Source organism: Camelus dromedarius, chromosome 10 (genome assembly GCF_036321535.1).
Source record: "Camelus dromedarius isolate mCamDro1 chromosome 10, mCamDro1.pat, whole genome shotgun sequence".
Taxonomy (NCBI): domain Eukaryota; kingdom Metazoa; phylum Chordata; class Mammalia; order Artiodactyla; family Camelidae; genus Camelus; species Camelus dromedarius.
Window position 1 is genome coordinate 71482259 of NC_087445.1, and position 18144 is coordinate 71500402.

Consider the following 18144-nt stretch of genomic DNA (forward strand, 5'->3'; position numbering starts at 1 on the left):
AACTGAAGCTCAGAAAGGAGGAATCACTTATTTACCCCAAACCACATAGCTAGTAAGTAGCAGAGGCAGGACTTGAACCTAGGCTGCCTGGCTCCGATGGCCATGCCTTAAAGCCAGCACCCTGCAGCATCCCCAGCCGCGTCAAAGAGAGTGACTGGAGAGCAGTTCCGGAATGCGGGGCTGGTGGGCAGCGCTTGGCCCCTCCCCTCTGGAAGTTCACAGTCTAGCAGAGCAGAGACAGTTACACCCACCAGGGCTCGAGGCCTCTGGCTGAGATAAATGTCATCTAACTGACAAGTATTGGGACACCTGAGGAGGAAGTGACCCTAAGTCAAAGTGCCAGGGACAGGAAAGTTCCCCTCAGGGGCCCAGAGGGGCTCAAGGGCTAGTCCCTCATGTGATGTACCCCATCGGTGCCAGTTCTGTAGCTAAATGATGCCCCCAGCTGACATTCACGGATCAGGTACAAAGTATCAGTTCCCGCGTGAGGTGCTTACATAAACGACCTCATGGAATCCTCAGCCCATCGGGATGGAGCTTCTTCTTATCTCCCATGTTACAAATGAAGACACAGGTCTCAAGAGGTCAACCCACGGCCTAGGTGTACGTGCCTCTGAAGTGGCAGAGCTGGGATTTCATTTACTCAGACGTGCGTTCACCAAGTACAGACTCCGCTCCTGCCACGCACCAGGCCCTGATCTCTGTGCCGAGGTGGTGACACTGAGCAGGACAGCAAGGCCTCTGCTTCATGCCACTGAGGTTCCAGCGGGGAGGAGGGCACCAGTAAACAAGCAAGTGAACGTCAGATGGCAGTATGCCCTGCAGAGGATTAAAACAGAGGGCTGCAATCTGTAGTGGGCAAGGAATCACTGGGATTTGACCCCCAAGTCTTTCTGATCCCAGAATCAGCACTCTTGACCTCTGGGCCTCGGTGTCTCCCACCCGCACAGGCCCCCCCCCCCAACTCTCATTGATGGTATTTGCCCCATTATACCTTGTCTTATGTACTTGTAAGCTCTTCTGACTTTTTCTGGAGGGGTGAGACCCTGCGCTTTCATTTCTGCTTGCTTAAGGGCACCGAGTACAACACTGGCTAATAACAGGTGGGCGAGGAACTTGCCAGAGACAAGGCAGAGGCCCTGGCTGAGGGTGGCCAGCAGGGGGTTCAGCACAGCCGTGGGACCTTTAGAGGAGAAGGCTGTGTTTGGGTGCAGCAGTGAGGAGGGCCAGCTGGGCAGAGGGCCTGCAGGGCGCCCAGCGCGGTGCTTGGCAGCACAGAGCCTGGAAGGGGCTGGAGAGAGACGAGCCGGGGGAGACAAGGGCATGCGCCACTGCCTGGGAGAGGGGTCCTAGCCGGGGCGCAGCAGGGGCACACAAAGGACCTCTGAGAGACACAGAAGAGGAGGCTGCTGGACTTGGATGCAAAGGGGCGCCCTGAGAATTTGAGGGTAGCTCTGAAAACAAAAAGAGGAAGTTTCAAGGGGAACTAGACTCATGCAACATAAAGACAATAACCTCCACTGAGTGCTGACTATGGGGCAGGCCCTTTGCAGAAGTGTTTGCCTTGAATCAGGGCCCTCTCATGACGTCTGGCAGAACAAGGGTCATCGTTATACCCGCTCACGGATGAAGACCTGGGGCCAGAGGTTGCGCCATTTGCCACAGAGCACGGAGGCAGGGAGTGGTACAGGCAGGACTGCAACTCGAGTCTGTCTGGCCAGAGACGTGCTCCCATCTGCTCCCCGACACTGCCTCCTGTGTTCTTGGTTGTGGAATCTCTCGCATTTGAGAGAACAAAAGACTTAGGAATACGGACTGAGCTCTGAGGAGACTGTGTGCCTGAGGTTGTAGACTTAGAGATTTTGAGCAGAGTAAAATCTGAAGCTATGAAGGTGGGTATTTTTCTAAATGAGAGAAGAGCCAAGAAATGGAAGAATGATCAGAAGTGGGAGAGAGGGCAGGAGGGAGGGGACGTCCTGCATCAGAGGCTGCGGAGAACTGGACAGAGAGATGAGCTGTGGCTGGAGGCCAGCAGAAACAGAGGCCCAGGAAGAAGAGCTTGCCCAGGCCCCAGAACTGGGGCTTCTGACACCCTCCACATTGAGTCATGCCTCCTCCCTTGCAGCAGAGGGGAGAGAACAGAAGCGGGTCGTGGTGATCTTAAGAGTCAGAATCCACGTTTGAGGCAGGAGGAAGCATGGCTGAAGTGCCAGAGGGTTAAGGTAGGAAAGAACCAGAGACGCGGTTCAGATCCTGGCAGTGGCACCTACTAGCTGAGGGACTAGAGCATCTTCACCTCTGTGAGCCTCACTTTCCTCATCTGTAAAATGGGAGCAATACCTTCTACTTTCCAGGGTTGATGTGAGAGTGAAATGAAAAAGCTCTGTGAGCCGGAGCACATGGTATGAATAGGAGGCATTTCAATAGAAAGAGTGGAGACGTCCATCTACAGAGCTTCTCAAAGGGTATGAAGAGACGCGGGGAGGTGGGGAGGACCCCAGTGCTTTACTGAGTTTACAGAGAGCCGTGACTTGAGAAAGTTTCTTCATAGCATCAGTGTCCAGCCTGCCCACTACCATTGCCCGTTATCATTGCAGGTTAATTTCGTTGCAGCTATTGATGTGTACGAAGACGGAGAGGCTGGTCTGCTCCTGTGTTACAACTGTAAGTAAAGGATGTGTTTTTATCTTTATTTGCTAAAATAAACCTTTTTTTCCATACAATTTACAGGGACTTAACTCTAGATTCACGTGATGTATCGTTCCTATGTCTTTAACTGCACTCCAGTGAGCATCTCAAACTTGCATTCCTACCTGGCTCTCCCAATACGCCAGCCCTCCAGGTGAGGTGGTACAAAAGCTGCCGCCTGGAGGTGTCTCAGGATGTGGGGGTGATCGTGGTGGCTTCCATCTAGGGAGCCCTCACTGTGTGCCACGTGCTGTGCTCCGCGTGCCCCGGTCGTTGTTCCACTTACTTCTCAGCTTCTGTTATACTGTCTGGAGTCTGGAGATAAGGCAGCTGAGGCTTGGAGCAGTGAGCTGCCTTTCTTAAGGTTGTGCAGCTGCAAACAGCAGGTTTGGGTCAGATGGCAGGGTGGGTTTCGGGCAGACCAGAGATACCAAAGAGGGTCTTTAAGAATTTTCAGCATTTCAGAAGCTAATATGAAACTACAATAGAAAGGATCTTTTTTAAGGCTAACAGGTAGTAATATGTTTTTCTGGGTGAGGCTGCCCAGACTAAAATAATAAAAAAAATTTTTTCAGCCTAGAATTGTATTGGTTTAGGTTGGTGATGCTGGTTACATCACAGGGGGCAGATATTTTACTTAGTTAATCTTTGATTAGTGAGTATGGTAATTTTCAGGAGAGAAAATTGTTTGATAATCATCCTCTTTTAAAGTTCGAGACTTATGAGGAATACGTTAGGAGGAGGTAGTCACAAGGAAAGAACTTCAACTTTTTATAAATCACCCTTTTAGGATGTTTTATCCACAGATCTATCTAAACCCTCCTTGATACAATACATCTTTAATAGCCCATTTGATGAGAAGGGCCACACATAAGGGGTCAGGAACAGGCCATGTGGCCGTGCCCCAGCATAGATCCTGCGGCCGGTACTCAGATGGCCAGGTCACTGCTGCTGCTGTCACCCCCTGTCCCAGGTTCACAGGGACAAGCAGAGCAGGAAGCACATATGTGAAGTCACTTCTATATGATGTTAATCTCTTTAAAGTTTGGTCTTTTTACTTTATTGAAAAACCAATGAGAAAAACTTACGGCTTTAAAAATTGATGTAGATTTTTTTTCTTTCAACTGTTTGAAAGAATGAGGGCAATTTTAGGTAGGAAAGAAGTTAAGGACAGAAAGAGAGCAGATTTTTAGAAAGTGATGGTGAATCCCAAAATGAAAAGGGAGAGTGGAAACAATGTGAACGACGAGCTCCCTACACGAATCTGAAGCTGATGGACAGTAGCAGGTATTGCTCTGGCAGGCGGGCAGGCAGGCGGGAGCGGTCCAGCGCCGGGCCAGGTGCAGTTCCAGCGGCCTTTGTCTCCTGGAGCCCCTTGGGAAGCTCCTTCTCCCCTGACTCTGATCATTTCCTGGTTGGAGACTCTGGCTTCATCTCAGGTTGGCATCAGCGTGGGTCTGGCCTTGGCGATCCTGGAGGTCCCCAGACCCACCTCAGTCTCCCCAAACCATGCCACTTCATCTGTTTCTTTGTGTCAGAAATGTGGCTTTCGGATTCCATCTCCTGCTTCCTCCCAGCAGGTTGGCAGATACCTGGGGAACAACCCCAGGAGAACCAGTTGGTTTTCCCCAGCTACCCAGGCCACTTCTGTGACTCTTCCCACACACAGTGCACACTCGTTTGCTTGTTTTGGTCCATGTTCTTGTCTTGGTCACAGACGCCTGTATGGTAAAGGCCTTTCCGACCAGATGCTGTAAAATTATTTCATTCCCTGAAAATTTGAAACTGATTTTTATAAGTCTGCTCCTTTCTATTAAAAAGCAAAACAACATTTAAAAATAACCCAGAATTTTCTATAGAGAAATTTTTATCTCAGATAAGTTAAAGAACTTTCTACATGCAGAAAGGGACTTTTCTTCAGAGAAATTTGTTTTAAAATTAGAAATAATATCTGTACGCTATTCTCCACCAGCTGGATGGGAAAGGTCAAAGGAGGGAGGGTCAGAGACTTTGAGCCACTTTCTGTGCAGTGACTTTCTTAGAATCCTGCCCCCGCCTCAGCCCCGTTCAGGTGGCCCTTTTTAACCACAAGGACGGCCTTCTCTGTGCCAGCCCCATGCTGGGCTCCAGGCTCCGGAGACACAAGAGTGAATAGGGACGCAGTGAGCTCACATTTCCGGGCGAGCCAGGCATGGGCGCCAGCTCATGGAGTGTGAACGGCCTTCACAGCTCTGGGGTTTGAGAAAAACACTTCAATTACTTTTGTGCATCAGTTCAGTCCAATTTGGAGGCCCCTCCCCGCAGGTGCAGAGACCACCAGCGTTACTTACTGGGAGGGAGAGCCCTCTGCTCCCCTGGAAAGCGGGGAAGGGGCCTCTGAGCTACAGGCTCGTCGCCTCCAGGCTCAGGTGGCAGCTCCACTCTGAGGCAGGCTGAGGCTGGGTCTGGCCTCCCCAGACACGATACAGCCACCTGACCCATCCAGGATGCTCCGTGCTCAGGGTCCCCGGTCTCCTCCAGCCCAACCCCCTCAAACCCTCCAGCAGTTTGCTCTCCCCTGGTGGGGGCTGGGGTGGGACGGGGCAGTGCAGAGGGGATGTGTGTGTGGGACCTGAGCCTTTAGAAACACAAGGCTGCTGTGTCCTCCCTGAGTCATTCATTCATTCAGCAGGTATTTACCAGGCATCTCCCACACCTAAAGTTTTCAGCAGTGAATAAAATACATACAAATCCAGCCATGGGGGAGTTCACATTTGAAAGAGAGCAGGTAGCCAATTAACAAGACAAATAAGAAAGGTAGTATGTGAAATGGTGCTGAGGGGAAATAGTGCAGGGAAGCAGGGACCAGGGGCTGGGTCAGGCAGCAGCGGGGACTGCCTGTCACCCTTTACAGCAAGTGGGAAAGGAGGACCTCGCTGGAAGAGGAGTGCGGAGAGAAGACCCAGAGGGTGTCCCAGAGCGGGACCAGAAGATACCAGGGCGGGTATTCCAGGCAGGGGCAAGAGCAGGTGTAAAGACCTTGAGGAGGGAACATTCCAGGGTGTTCCAGGTGACCCCAAGATGACCCCTGATCACAGCAGAGTGAGTGAGGGTGAGAGTGGATGAAAATGACAGCAGCAGAGAGGACCAGACTCAGGCAGGCCTGTGGGCAAAAGGCCTCTGCATTGCACTCTGGTGATCAAGGGCGACAGGATCTGACTTAGGTGTAGGAGGACCACCTGGCCGCTGTGTGCAGACTGAACTGAAGCGGGGAAGGGCTGGGAGACTGTGCTCAGCTGATGAAGATGACGTGGCTTGGACCAGAATGACAGTGGTGGAGGTCCAGATCCTAGAGGTACTTTACATGTGAGAACCAAGATGACTGGTCTAGGAGGGGATGAGGAAAGGGCAGGAGCAGCTGGAAGACTGGAAAATATCATTTCCTGAGACGAGGGAACCTTTAAGAAGAGCAAGTTTGGGGGGAAATTTCAAGAATTCAGTTATGACATGTCCACACCTCCAAGATATCCCAGTGGAGACAGTGACGATCACCTGGTTTGAGGCGGGAGCTAGAGATACTCACTGCGGGTGGTGAACATATGAGTGATGTTATCTAAGGGGGTTGCCAGCCGGGAAGTGGGGAGAGAGCCAGGAGGAACCAGCAAAGGAGACAGGAGCGGCTGAAGAGAGGAAAGCAGGCAGTGCTGAAGAGGCGAGTGACCCGCTGTGCCATTTGCCTCAGATAGAGAGAGATGTGTCTGAGGACGTGCTTGGGTTCACAAGGTCCTTAGGAAAGCTTGACAAGGGCAGCTGTGTTTGGCAAAGCAATGGGGGCAGAAGCCTGACTGCACGGGTCAGGAGAGAGTGGGAAAGAGGAAGTAGAGACGGGAGTCCAGACAAGTCTTTCAAAGAATTTTGCTTTAAGGGAAAAAGAGTGAGGAAGGGTGTAACAGCTGGAGGGGAAGAGAGGTCCAAGGATTTTGTTTTCTAAAACAAAATGTGTAAGGCAGTAGGAAAAGCTCCGATGGGGAAGGGGAAACAGGTGGTGCAGGACAGAGAGACCTGTCACAGCAAGTCCCTGAGGGGCCAAAGCCGTGGGCCAGCGTGGGAAGAGGGTGAGCTGCCCCTCAGAGCATCCAGGAGGCGGTGCATGGGGACCGGGGGTGCGGGCTGGGAGATCCAGGTGTCCCTCCTGAGCGTTTGTTTTCTCAGGGAGCAAGGTCTTCAGCTGCAAGTGAGGATGCTTTTCCTCCCCTAGTGAATCCAGTGTAGCAAAAACGGAACAATACCGACCCTGGTTAGTTTTCTTTCCCAGTAACTCTCTCTGTTAGATCAACAATGATAAGACAGTATAAGGTGACTGCTTAACCAGGCACAGAGGTCACAGCAAAGGAGTCCCTAAGCCCTGACGGGGCAGGAGCTTTAGAGGTGGCCTCCTGTCGCTGCGGCCACCCCCAGCCTGGCCCCGCATCGCAGGCCTTGGCAGCAGCTCTGGCCCCACAGCCTCTCCCCTCTCACACAGGGGCTGCACCTTTCAATTCCAACACTAGGAATGGGGAAGCTGCTTCATGGATGTGACATTGGTTATTAGGATGATGAAAATGTTACGAAATCAGATTGTGATGATGCTGTACGACTCTAAACATACCACAAGTCATTGAATTGAATGCTTAAAATGGATGAATTTTATGGTATATAAACTATATCTCAGTAAAACTGTTTTTAAAAAATAATTTAAAAATAAAATTGGCTAAAATATGATGGGCTTCTGGAATAAAAGGAGCCTTTGTCTCTGCATCACTTTCTCACACTAAGTGGGTCTGAACTTCCAGGACTTGTGTTTGGAGCTCAGGGCAGGCCAGGAACAGGGTAACCGAATGAACGTGGCCTTAATCTAGTGCTGGCTCCGGTTCACCGAGGAGATACAGGCATATGGCTTCAAGTTTTCATAATAAAATACTGGGCTGGGGGAGTGTACCGCTCCCAGCACACAGGTCCTGCTGAGTGAGGCTCAGAGTGTGACCCTCCTTGTAGGTCCTAGGGCTGCAAACAGGAGCCCCTTCTTCCCTGTAGTCAAGCCCACTCCATTCTCCCCATGGGGGACTTGTGAGACTTTGCACCTCTTTGCCTCAATTTTCTCATCTGTAAAATGAGCATAATAAGAGCATCCACTTCATCAGGCTGTACAGATTAAACAGGAGACTGTTTTAAAGCTCAGTGCCTGGTACGTAGTAAATTCTCCAAACATGGCAGCTATGATGATTCGTTACAGTAATATTAATCTGGCTCAGGCTGCCTCCTGACCCTGAGAATCTGGCATTGTGGCAGTATTCACACTGGCTTTTGTAAAGAACGAGCACATAGGATGCTATTCTTGTTACCTGTTTCTCATTTATCTAATGACGGTGACCTGAGTGTCGTCTCTAACAAAAATGAGTTGCTGTTGTTTCCTTGCAGACAGTTGCATCTATAAAAAGGTTTGCCCGTTTAATGGTGGCTCTTTTTTGGTTCAACCCTCTGCGTCAGATTTCCAGTTCTGTTGGAACCAGGCTCCCTATGCGATCGGTAAGGACACCCTTTGTCATCATGCTCTTCCCCCGAATAGATGCATCTGAACTGTCAATCCTATGTGAGCAAACTCGCAGGCTTACTGCTAAATTGCCATGAATGATGTGAGTGCAGTGAGTATTAAGAGTCTTCTTCTTGTTTTTCATTTTGTTCCCCTTTGGGGACTTTTATCCTCTGCTGCTTCTCCCAGTTCTCAGTGCCTGAGCATGGAAGCATTTGAGAGTAATTAAATATCAATTTTCAGTACTTGGGTATCTTTCAGTACCCTTTCATTTCTAGGCCTTGCTTTCCTTTTTCTAAAATTTGAGAGCAAGATCTCCAGCCTTGAAACACTGACTGACTTGGGAAAGAAGCACAATGCATTCAGCGTCCTTCTTATATATTTTGAAGCTTGAAAGTCTAGAATCACAGAAACCCAGGTGCTTCACCTGCCACTGAAAACGTCAGGACGTGAGTCGTAGTGCTTCCTTTCTGTGGTTCGAGATCCACAGCTGGGCATCTTCCCCACAAGAGTCAGATCAGAGCCAAGAATGTTAGTACTGTTTCCTCAAAGTAAAAGCATGTGTTGATAGGTAAACATAGTTTTGAGAGAGACCAGAGGAAAGGATCCAGATACTGGGAGGATCAGTCTAGCTTTGATGCAGATTAGATATAGTTAAAAAAAAAAAAAGGAGGGAAGTGTTGGAAACGGCTCTCAGGTCTGAGCAATGTTGGAGGCCTGCTTGAGAGATCAAGGCTAGAGGTGTGGGTGTGCTAGGAAGAGCCCTGGGTTGAAGCCAAGAGAGTCCGCCGAGGAGAGAATGCAAGGGAACAGGCCAGCGTGAAGGAGAGAGAGTGTGGAGTGACCAGCAAGAAAGACAAGAGGGGATCACAGGGCAACCGGGTCAGCTGTGGTGCCTGGAAGTCAATGTGTCATAAAAAGATCTCAAGAAGGGCCAGCCTTTAATAAATAATTCAGCAAACCCATTGAACCCAAGGGACACTGTGAGGGACAGTGAGGAAAAGGATGCAGCCCTTGCCCAGACACAGACAGGAGGCTCATAGGAGAGGGTGACCCGGCCCCAGGGAAGGAGGAATGAGTAAAGGCCAGGCTTCCAGGCAAAAAGCAAAAGGAGAGGGCATGTCAAGCTGCAGCCTGGACGATGCAGGGAAGGTCTCCAGGGCCTGGGCCGAGCAACCCCAGAAGATGGGGTGGGGGATCCCAGCAAGAGAAGAGTGCAGGGAGAAGTCAAGATAGTGCACCCCTCCTGAGCGGAAGTCTGGTGACCAAGGGAGGCTCTCTTAGAAATGGAGGGCATGCCCCCATGCAGGAAGGAAGAGGCAGCCAGAGGAAGGGAGGGATGGGAGCTGCAGGAGAGGCGAGGGGTGTGTGAGAGGGTCAGGGCACCTCCAAGGCCACAAGCCCGGGCTGGGAGCTGACCCTTCATTGCCTTGCAGTCTGTGCATTCCCGTACCTCCTGGCCTTCACCCCTGACTCCATGGAGATCCGCCTGGTGGTGAATGGGAACCTGGTCCACACAGCCGTTGTGCCTCAGCTGCAGCTCGTGGCCTCCAGGGTGAGTAGAACTGGGATTTTATTTCTGTCTGAGGGGCTTTGGGCACCCCCAGCACCCGGAGGTTTAGGGGAGGCCCAACACCCTCATCAGGGGAGGCTGACGGTGACACCACCACATGGGTATCGACACACCAGCGTGAGATGAGAAAGCGGAAAACAGACTTGTTGTTTGTATTTTCCTGTGCAGAACCCTTGGGCTTCAAAACACCCCTCCTTGGCGTCTAGAGGGTCCTTGGTGCTGGTGGCAGTTGGGGAGCGCTCAGCTGAAAAGAGAAATCCCCTGTCAGAGTCCAGGTCACTGCTGCCCTGAAGGATAGTCCATCTAAAAAAGCAAGAGTTTGCAATATCGCTTTCTTCCTTGGCCGCTTTGGGCCCTCAGTTTGAATTTGTGTCCATGAATATGACTGGCTAATTCACGTCTAGTAACAGAGTGTGAGCAAAACCGAGGGATGGAGGAACGAAGCTGACTTCCAAGGTGTCTTGTATTGCTGGTGAAAAGTCCGGCAGGGCTTATTCTGTCCCCTCCCCTCGGTCAGCCCCACACAGTCTCCCAGTCCCCTGCCAGTCTGGCCGGTGCCCCTGCCACACCGGGGCACTTTCTCCATCCTGACGTGCGTCACATTTGGTAGCGGGTGACTGTGGACTTTCCCCACTGCGCTGACCGTTCTGTGACAGCGGGGGCTGAGCCGTCTTATCCACTAACACAGCGTCGGTGGGGTGCTGGTAAGCGTTCAACCAGCAGCCCTCTGGAAGGTGGGTGTGTGTGTACACATATATACGTATGTACATTGTTTATAAATTATACTGATATAAAAATGTAAATAGCTTACAATTTACAAGTAATAATAAAATATACAATGCTTTTATCTTATAGTCCATTTAGCCAGTTGGCTTTCACAAAATGCTTTTAATTTTTGCTGAACTGCTTTATCTCTAGCCAGCCTAGGGTTGCAGTTCAGCCTTGATTTTACAGTTGGAGTGACAGCTCAAGCCATTCATTCTTTTTCCAGGTTTGTCATCATTAAATCTGAAATGTGATTTGTTAAACTATTTTTCACCCTTGTACAAATCATAGTCATTAAACCAAAACTTCTTTCAATCTCAGCACTAGACGCAACACACTTTTAATCTTCATCTTCATGATTAACATTCTCTCCATCACTTTAAGTCTAGACAGTCAACAAAACAACAAATCAAGCTCTGATTTGCAGCATTTGCCGATTTTTCGTGGTGTAAATAGTCCCACTGTGACTGAGCTCAAGCTTCCTGGTGACACCACGGAACACAGAACACTCGGGAGCCCCTCTTACACAGTATCCCCACCATGCAGACACTGTTCATGGAAATCACAAGAGCAGAGATAACAGTAAATGTAGTAAAGTAACTAGGAATGGTTGAATTTTGATATTTAGTACCTTTGTTTTTAATATAATTTGAGTTTAATAATGGCTCTGTTTGGCAGCCGGCTTGCAAAACCCCTGTAGCTCGGTGCTCCTGCGTCAGCACCAGCCACTCCAGCACGCGCTGCCGCTGCCCCAAAGCCAGCACGTCCTGGGTGTGCTTAAGTATTTGCACATATGAGTGAGTGAAGGACCCATTTCCCCCCGGTGAAATGGACTGGACCGAATCCTAAACCCTTTCCAGCTCTAGCCCCCAGGTGCCTGAGATCCCTGTGAAGTGTGTTGTGTTTGTGTTTTGCAGAAGGTGTGTGGGAAACTGACTCTTTTGTATTGTGTAGCAACAAATAGATAAGAAGGGGAGATACAGAATAGTCAGGAGAGGTCCACACCTGTGCTAGAAGCCGCCTCCCCAAGCCTGTTGCTGCACCGCAGGCCCCGAGGATGTCGCAGCTGAGCGGGAGGGACAGTTGGAGGCTTTGCAATGATGACAGAAGCCCGTGGGCACCAGGCTTGTAACCCCAGGCAGCTCAGTAATGCTTTTCCTCTTTCTTTCTAGTCGGATATATACTTCACAGCAACCACTTCTGTGAATGAGGTCTCGTCTGGAGGCAGCTCTAAGGGAGCCAGTGCCCACAATTCTCCTCAGACACCCCCGGGCCGAGATACTCCAGTGTTTCCTTCTTCCCCGGGGGAAGGTGAAGTCCAATTTTTACTGTCTTATTGGTAGATAATTTTGATCCATTCTGATTTCTCTAGTTAATTGTCAAATATTGACAGGTGATTACTGCCTAAGGAACTCACTATTTGAAGCCATAAAAAAATTTGCAGTCTGGTTGCATCCTTAAGAAACCTTATGATAAAAAAAAATTTTTTTAATAAAAAGAAACCTTGTGAAATCCATCCCCCCAACAAAACAATCCCATTTTGAAAACAATTGTTTCAGTGGGGAGAAGGGAGTCAGGGGCTGGAGAGATTCTGACTTATCACGGCAAGTTATTTTTCCTTCAGGGATGTTAGTGATCTAGTGGGTTTTTATAGCTGAAAGGATAGAGTCATAAAACCCACACATTACTCAGCACATGCAGCTTTCACTCTGTCAGGCCTTTGCTGTGGTTACTGCCTAGCGCGTCTCCTGACTTCTCACCACATGAGTCATCTTCGTGGCTCATTCTTAGGAGAGCTCGGATCCCCCAAGCAGGACAGCTGTGCTTTTCTTGTCGCCTTCTTCCTCCTGTGCACAAGCAGCCAGGAGTGGGTGCATTTTATCCCATTTACACAATGCCCTGAGAAAACCTAGCCGTGGGCACCATCACTTTTTTGCCCCAACGAGACCTGGGAGGTCAGCCTGCGACATCAAGTCTTCCTTTATGCTAATTAGGTTGAGAAACCAGAAATTACCGTCATGTAAATAACATGAACTTTTCTTGAAGTTCTGATGTTCTTTTCAAAATCTTTTTTCAGGTGAAGTTCCGTCCAAAAATCTGTACAAGATTCCACTTAGAAACCTTGTGGGCAGAAGCATCGAGCGACCCCTGAAATCCCCCTTGGTCTCCAAGGTCATCACCCCGCCCACTTCCATCGGCATAGGCATTGCTGCCATTCCTGTCACTCACTCCTTGTCCCTGTCCCGCATGGAGATCAAAGAAATCGCAAGCAGGACCCGCAGGGAGCTGCTGGGTAATGGCTCTCGATTCTTGTTTTTTCACTGTTTGTAAGGATACCCGCTTGTTTCTTCCTTCAGATGCTAATTATCCTCAAAAACAATGGGCTCAAAAAGAAACTTGCCCTTTCATAAGGGATTTATAAACAAATCATAGCACACCTACACCAGGAAATACTACGCAGTCTACCCACCGACAGTGGTGTGTTTACTGGCGTGGAAAGTGCCCAAACCATGTTAAGAGGGGAAAGGGCAGTTTGTAAGCCAGTATGTCTAGTCTGATATGATTTTTTTTTTAATATAAGTATCTATATATGTATGATTTCCTAGAAAAGTGTCTAGGAGGGTTTATACCATGCAATTCTCAGATAACATTTTATATTTGTATATCCAAACATCTAAATTCACATGGGGTGGAGTCTTTTGCATTTGGTTTTTTTGCGTATTTGTAGTACAGTTCAGTTACGCCTCCCGAAGGCCCTGGACAGTGGGGCAAGTCTACAGGGTGGTAGAGGTGAAAGGTCTTTGCTGTGCCCTCATCTGTCAATTTACAGCTAGGAGACCAGAACAGAGTGGCATAAAGCACCAGGATAATTGCGAAAAGTCTGGACTGTTTTAAGATTTTTGTTTGGAACTGTGAAAACAAAAGGAGAAAAAATGGAAGTATTATGTCAAACCAGTAAGAACTGGTTTGAAATCTTGCATCAGGATCTACATGGCATAAAACGGCAAGGACAGTCGGCCTTGTCACATGCCTGCTCTGCAGTAATGTTTCCTGACCAACTGGAGAAGGGGATTCGGGCCACCAGACTGGGCAGGCCTTGACACTGGCAAAGTCAGTTTGTGTTAGAAGTTGGTGCCTTCCACTGTGCTTTTAAAACGAGTACTGCCATTTTTAACTTGCTATTCCCTATGAAAGCTTGATCTGCCAACTACTGTTTTGCAAACCACTGTGCTTTTCAGAAATCGAACCTCTGAGTTGGAGGATTACAGTTTCCAGTGGTAGGACTCTAGATTTTCTCCCCTTCATTAGACTCTTTTGAGTCTTTTTTTTTTTTTTTTTTGCAATACATATATTCATTCTAATCAGAAAAAAAGAACTACCAACAAGACAAGAAAACCAATTAAATTTTTAAGAATATAGACTTTATCGTCATTCTTCCTGCCTTGATCCCAATAATGCCCCAGCTCCACCAAGAGAAAAAAGGGCATTTTTCATCCCTGTGGCAGCCCTGTGATAATGACCCCCTGACCTATGATTCTCCCCTGCAATCCAGGCCTCTCTGATGATGGTGGGCCCAGGTCAGAAGGAGCCCCAAAGCCCAAATCAAAAGCCCGGAAGCGGTTGGAAGAAAACCAAGGAGGCCCCAAGCCAGAGACAGTGAGATCAACTAGCAGCGACAGGTAAAGGGAGAAGCAGCCCCAGCAGCCCCACTCAGGGTGGTGGCCCCTGAAGTCACAGGATGGCCACCAGGCCCTTTCTGCTGGATGACAATACCATGGGTCAGCATCCAGCTCCTGAGGGTCCTCAGAGAGCACAGCCTGAGGGCGGGGCCCAGACAAACGGGCAACCTCACTGGCAATCCAACAAGTACGCAGTAAGATACTTTGTTTTTGCTCACCAGACTGACAGGGTCTTTTTAAGACAAAAATGCTCAGTAAGAGTGGCAGGAAATAGGCACTCTCCAGTACTTCTGGTGGATATAAAAAAAGCCTTGCCGAATGGCACTTCATTACCATGTGTCCATGAATATTTGTTGAATCCCACTGATTTATCCCCTAAGGTTCTCTGTGCCCCTCAAGCAACAGCGTCCGTGCTCCTGTGTGGAGCGTAAGGGGGCACATATCCAGGCTCCATTAATTCACCCAGTGCACATTCTTGGAGCACCTGGCACTGAGCTAGGGATGCGGCACTGAACTTCATGGGGCTCACAGGCTGGGAGGCAAGGCCAACAAGGACATGGCAGGAAGTACAGCAGTCCAGGGTGGCAGGTGATGCAGAGGAATGAGGGTGCCATCACCTGGGGCAGGGGGATCTCAAACATCAGGAAAGGCCGAGCCAAGTCTCACAAATCAAGTAAGCATTAGCCTGGCTGAGGAAGAGGCAGCTCTCACTCATGCTTTAATCAGATACCCTTTTGAGCCCCTATTGTGTGACCAGGCCCCTGCCTTCATGGACTTTACATTCCAGTGTGGAGAAACAGACAATAAATCTGTAAACAGATAAACAAATTCTATCACTTCCATTAGTGACGGGTGCTGCAAGGAAATTCAAAAGAAGGTAAGTGATGGGGGTGGAGCAGATACAAGGTCTACTTGATGGGGGGGGTATCAAGGAAGCCTCTTTGAGGAAACAGCACTGAGCTGAGCTTTGAATGAGAAGGGGCCAGGGGACAGACCCTCCACAGCAGGAATAGCAGGCCCTGGGGAGAGAGAGGGAGGGAGGGAGGGTGGGTCAGCTTGAGCACAGAGAAGGATGAGAGGTCACGAGCAGCGGCCAGAGGTTGGGCTGGGGGCTTTTGCAGGCTACGTGAGTACTTGCTGAATGAATGAATTCCCTGAATTTGGTCAAATTGGTTTTGCAGCTATCAAGAGAGCCAGCGCCTGAGTGCAGGAGGAAACAGAGAGGGCGGGGTGGGCTGGGAGGAGGCTGGAGGGGTCAGCGGGGCCAGTCCTGGGGCCCATAGGCTTGTGGTCAGGAGTTTCAGCCTTGTCCTCAGGCTATGGGGAGCCATGGGAAGGTTTTAGGCTGAGTGACATTTTCCGGCTTTACCTCACAAAGACCTATGTGTCACCAACCGGCCTTTAAAACCCACAACATCCAATGAGGTAGGGCTTCCTGCCGGCAGAACCTAAGTTGTGTTGGGGTGGAGGTGACTCCTGCACCTCCCCACCTCTCCCCTGTAATGGCGGGGGTGAAGAGACAGGCTCCCGAGTTTAGAGGAGCTGGAAACAAAGCAGCCAGCTCCGAGGTGCACCCCAGGATCCGTTCACAGTGACTTTTCTCCTCTAGGATTACGTCAAGCTCCTTGGAAAGTCCTTCTACTTCTGAAGCCAATCCTGAGGGGCTTTACCAGTCAGCAAGCTCCGAGCAGGACCCTGGGGCAGAGCGAGAAGGCAGCCCCGTGTGGGGCAGCAGCCCCTTCCAGCTCCCAGCTTACTTGGATGAAGACATCATTGACTTGAAGTAAACAGAGTCCCAATGAGTTTGCCATCTTTCACTTTCTTATGGAGGTTTATACTCTTTAGCCAGTTCTGACATCATTTCTCAACAAAATGTGGCTTTTAGCCTGTCCATGATCTCTTGGACCAAACCTTCTGCACACTCGGCCAGTTTGGGTCACCCTCCAATGCCCAGTGCCATCTTTCTTGACCTTTGTTTCTTTCTGTTCAGAAACCATCAGTCCCCTTGTAATAAAGGTGGTAGATTTCATTGAGGTTTTAGATTGAAACTTTGAATAAATCAAAAATGTTCATTCTTATTTACTGCAACCTTCTCTTATATTTTATATACTTAGATGGAGAAATTATTTTTTCATTACAGTTTTGATTTGTCACATGATGTGTTTCTTTTATAAAGAAAAGCCATTGCTTTGAAAATTTATTATAAATAAGTTTTCTTTCTGCACCGTTGGCCCGTGTTACTGTTTCAGTTCACTGTGATTGGGACCAGCTGTGTTCCTGCCTGCAGACTTGAGAACAGCTGCATTTTTACGTCTTAGAAGCTCCTGCTTCTTTCTTCGTATGTCTCATGAAAAATGATAAGGTATACGAGCCTGTTTTACTTGTTTGTTTTATTGTTACTGTGAAATCATATAACCAAAAAAGTTACTCTTTGTCATCAAAATCATTCTCAAATTCCCTCCTCTTGTTCGGGTCCCCTTTGCTCTTTCACATGAACCAGATGATTATACTTCCCCTGATCATGTATCTGCCTTCCATTGCTCCCTGCTAAGAGTGAGAAGAAAATGAGGGTGTGGCCAAGTGCAAATGAAACAGTGAGATGTCGGCCCCCAGCCAGTGGAGAGGAAAGGAGGAAAACCTAGTTTCACTGACATTGTGAAATTTTTAATCTGTGCAAAGACGGTAATTTACCTTTGGCTTTAGTCTGACAGATTCTGTTTTATTATATCTCGTCTTGCCTATATTACCCATCAAAAGAAACTTGAGATCATTTACCCCGTGAAAGTGGCTCTGAGGAGTTCTGCAGGTCCGCTCCCTAAGCGCAGGGACCTGTGCTTGACATCACCCTGATCTGAAAGATTTTACAGAAGTTTGGACCCTACCTCCTTGGCCTTGTACACTATGGAGAGAGCTCTCCTCTCTGCCTATTGCACAAACTATCCAACAGGGTGAATCCAAGCTGAAGGCTGCCTGGTCCCCTTCAGCAGAAGGCAAGAGGCGACAGTATTGACAGTGCTTTTTAGGTATGGCCAGGCGGGGTGTCTATAACCAAAGGAGTCTTCAAGTTTTTGCAGCATTCAGCATTCGCATTCTTCTGTGTTTTGTTATGCCCTTTTCGTATGTAGGGGAAAACACAAGATCAACTACATGCTGTATCTGGACCTCACCAAAAGTTTGTGAATTTGGTTTTATTATTCTTTTCAAATGAGGAAACTGAGGCTCAGAAAGGGGCAGTGATTTGAACCTGTGAGTTCTCTGACCTCAGAGCTGGTCTCTGTCCCCTGTCTACCTTACAGACCCAGGCTGAGTGCCTTGTATCAGTTGGATCTGGCTGGTGTTTTTCATGGTAAAATAATTTGTAAGCTTCATGAGCTTGTATGTGTTTGTTTCCTGTCATCTTTTTTTTTTTCTCTCTGAAGTTTCTTGACTCTCAGTCTGGAACAGAAAAACTAAGGGCTATTTAGACCATTCTTCCAAAGAGATTGGCAGCATCACAGCCACCTCACAATTTGCCAAGGGTCACAGATCTGAGGAGTGAATGTAGAAAGGATTTTTGATCCTACTAAACAGATTGAGGGTGTTTAGCATTTAAAGGTGGGGCGGGAGGCTGCTCTGGCAGCAATATCTGCTTACAAAGGCCAAGAAGTGAATATTACAAACTCAAGGGAGGGAGATGACCAGCTGGAGAGCAGGAGCAGGTTTGTAGGGGTCCCTGGCTCAGAGGGCTGGCTGGCGTTACCTGGGCTCATGGGATCATCCTGTCTACACAAGCCTCTGCATACCCCACAGGCTGAACTGCAAAGTCAGCTGTCTAATGCAGCAGTTTGCCCTTGGAGTCTGAGGTGTCCATCCCCTCAGCAAACACCAAGTGTCCACTGTCTGGAGGAGGA

General features: G+C 48.9%; 1 protein-coding gene across 5 annotated transcripts in view; it reads left to right on the forward strand.

Annotated features, from left to right (window-relative positions):
* GARNL3 (GTPase activating Rap/RanGAP domain like 3) overlaps window positions 1-16342 on the forward strand; it is a 138697-nt gene extending 122355 nt beyond the window's left edge. For 4 of the 5 annotated variants that reach the window (XM_064490533.1, XM_064490534.1, XM_010984324.3 and 1 more), the window contains 7 exons: window positions 2598-2664; window positions 8125-8232; window positions 9673-9791; window positions 11747-11885; window positions 12652-12867; window positions 14128-14254; window positions 15864-16342. In XM_064490533.1, coding sequence (XP_064346603.1) covers window positions 2598-2664; window positions 8125-8232; window positions 9673-9791; window positions 11747-11885; window positions 12652-12867; window positions 14128-14254; window positions 15864-16041 — 954 coding nt within the window. In that variant the 3' untranslated portion in view covers window positions 16042-16342. Of the gene's footprint in view, window positions 1-2597; window positions 2665-8124; window positions 8233-9672; window positions 9792-11746; window positions 11886-12651; window positions 12868-14127; window positions 15132-15863 lie in introns of all 5 variants that reach the window. The other variant, XR_010382808.1, reaches the window with a different exon arrangement.
* The last annotated feature ends 1802 nt before the right edge of the window (window positions 16343-18144 follow it).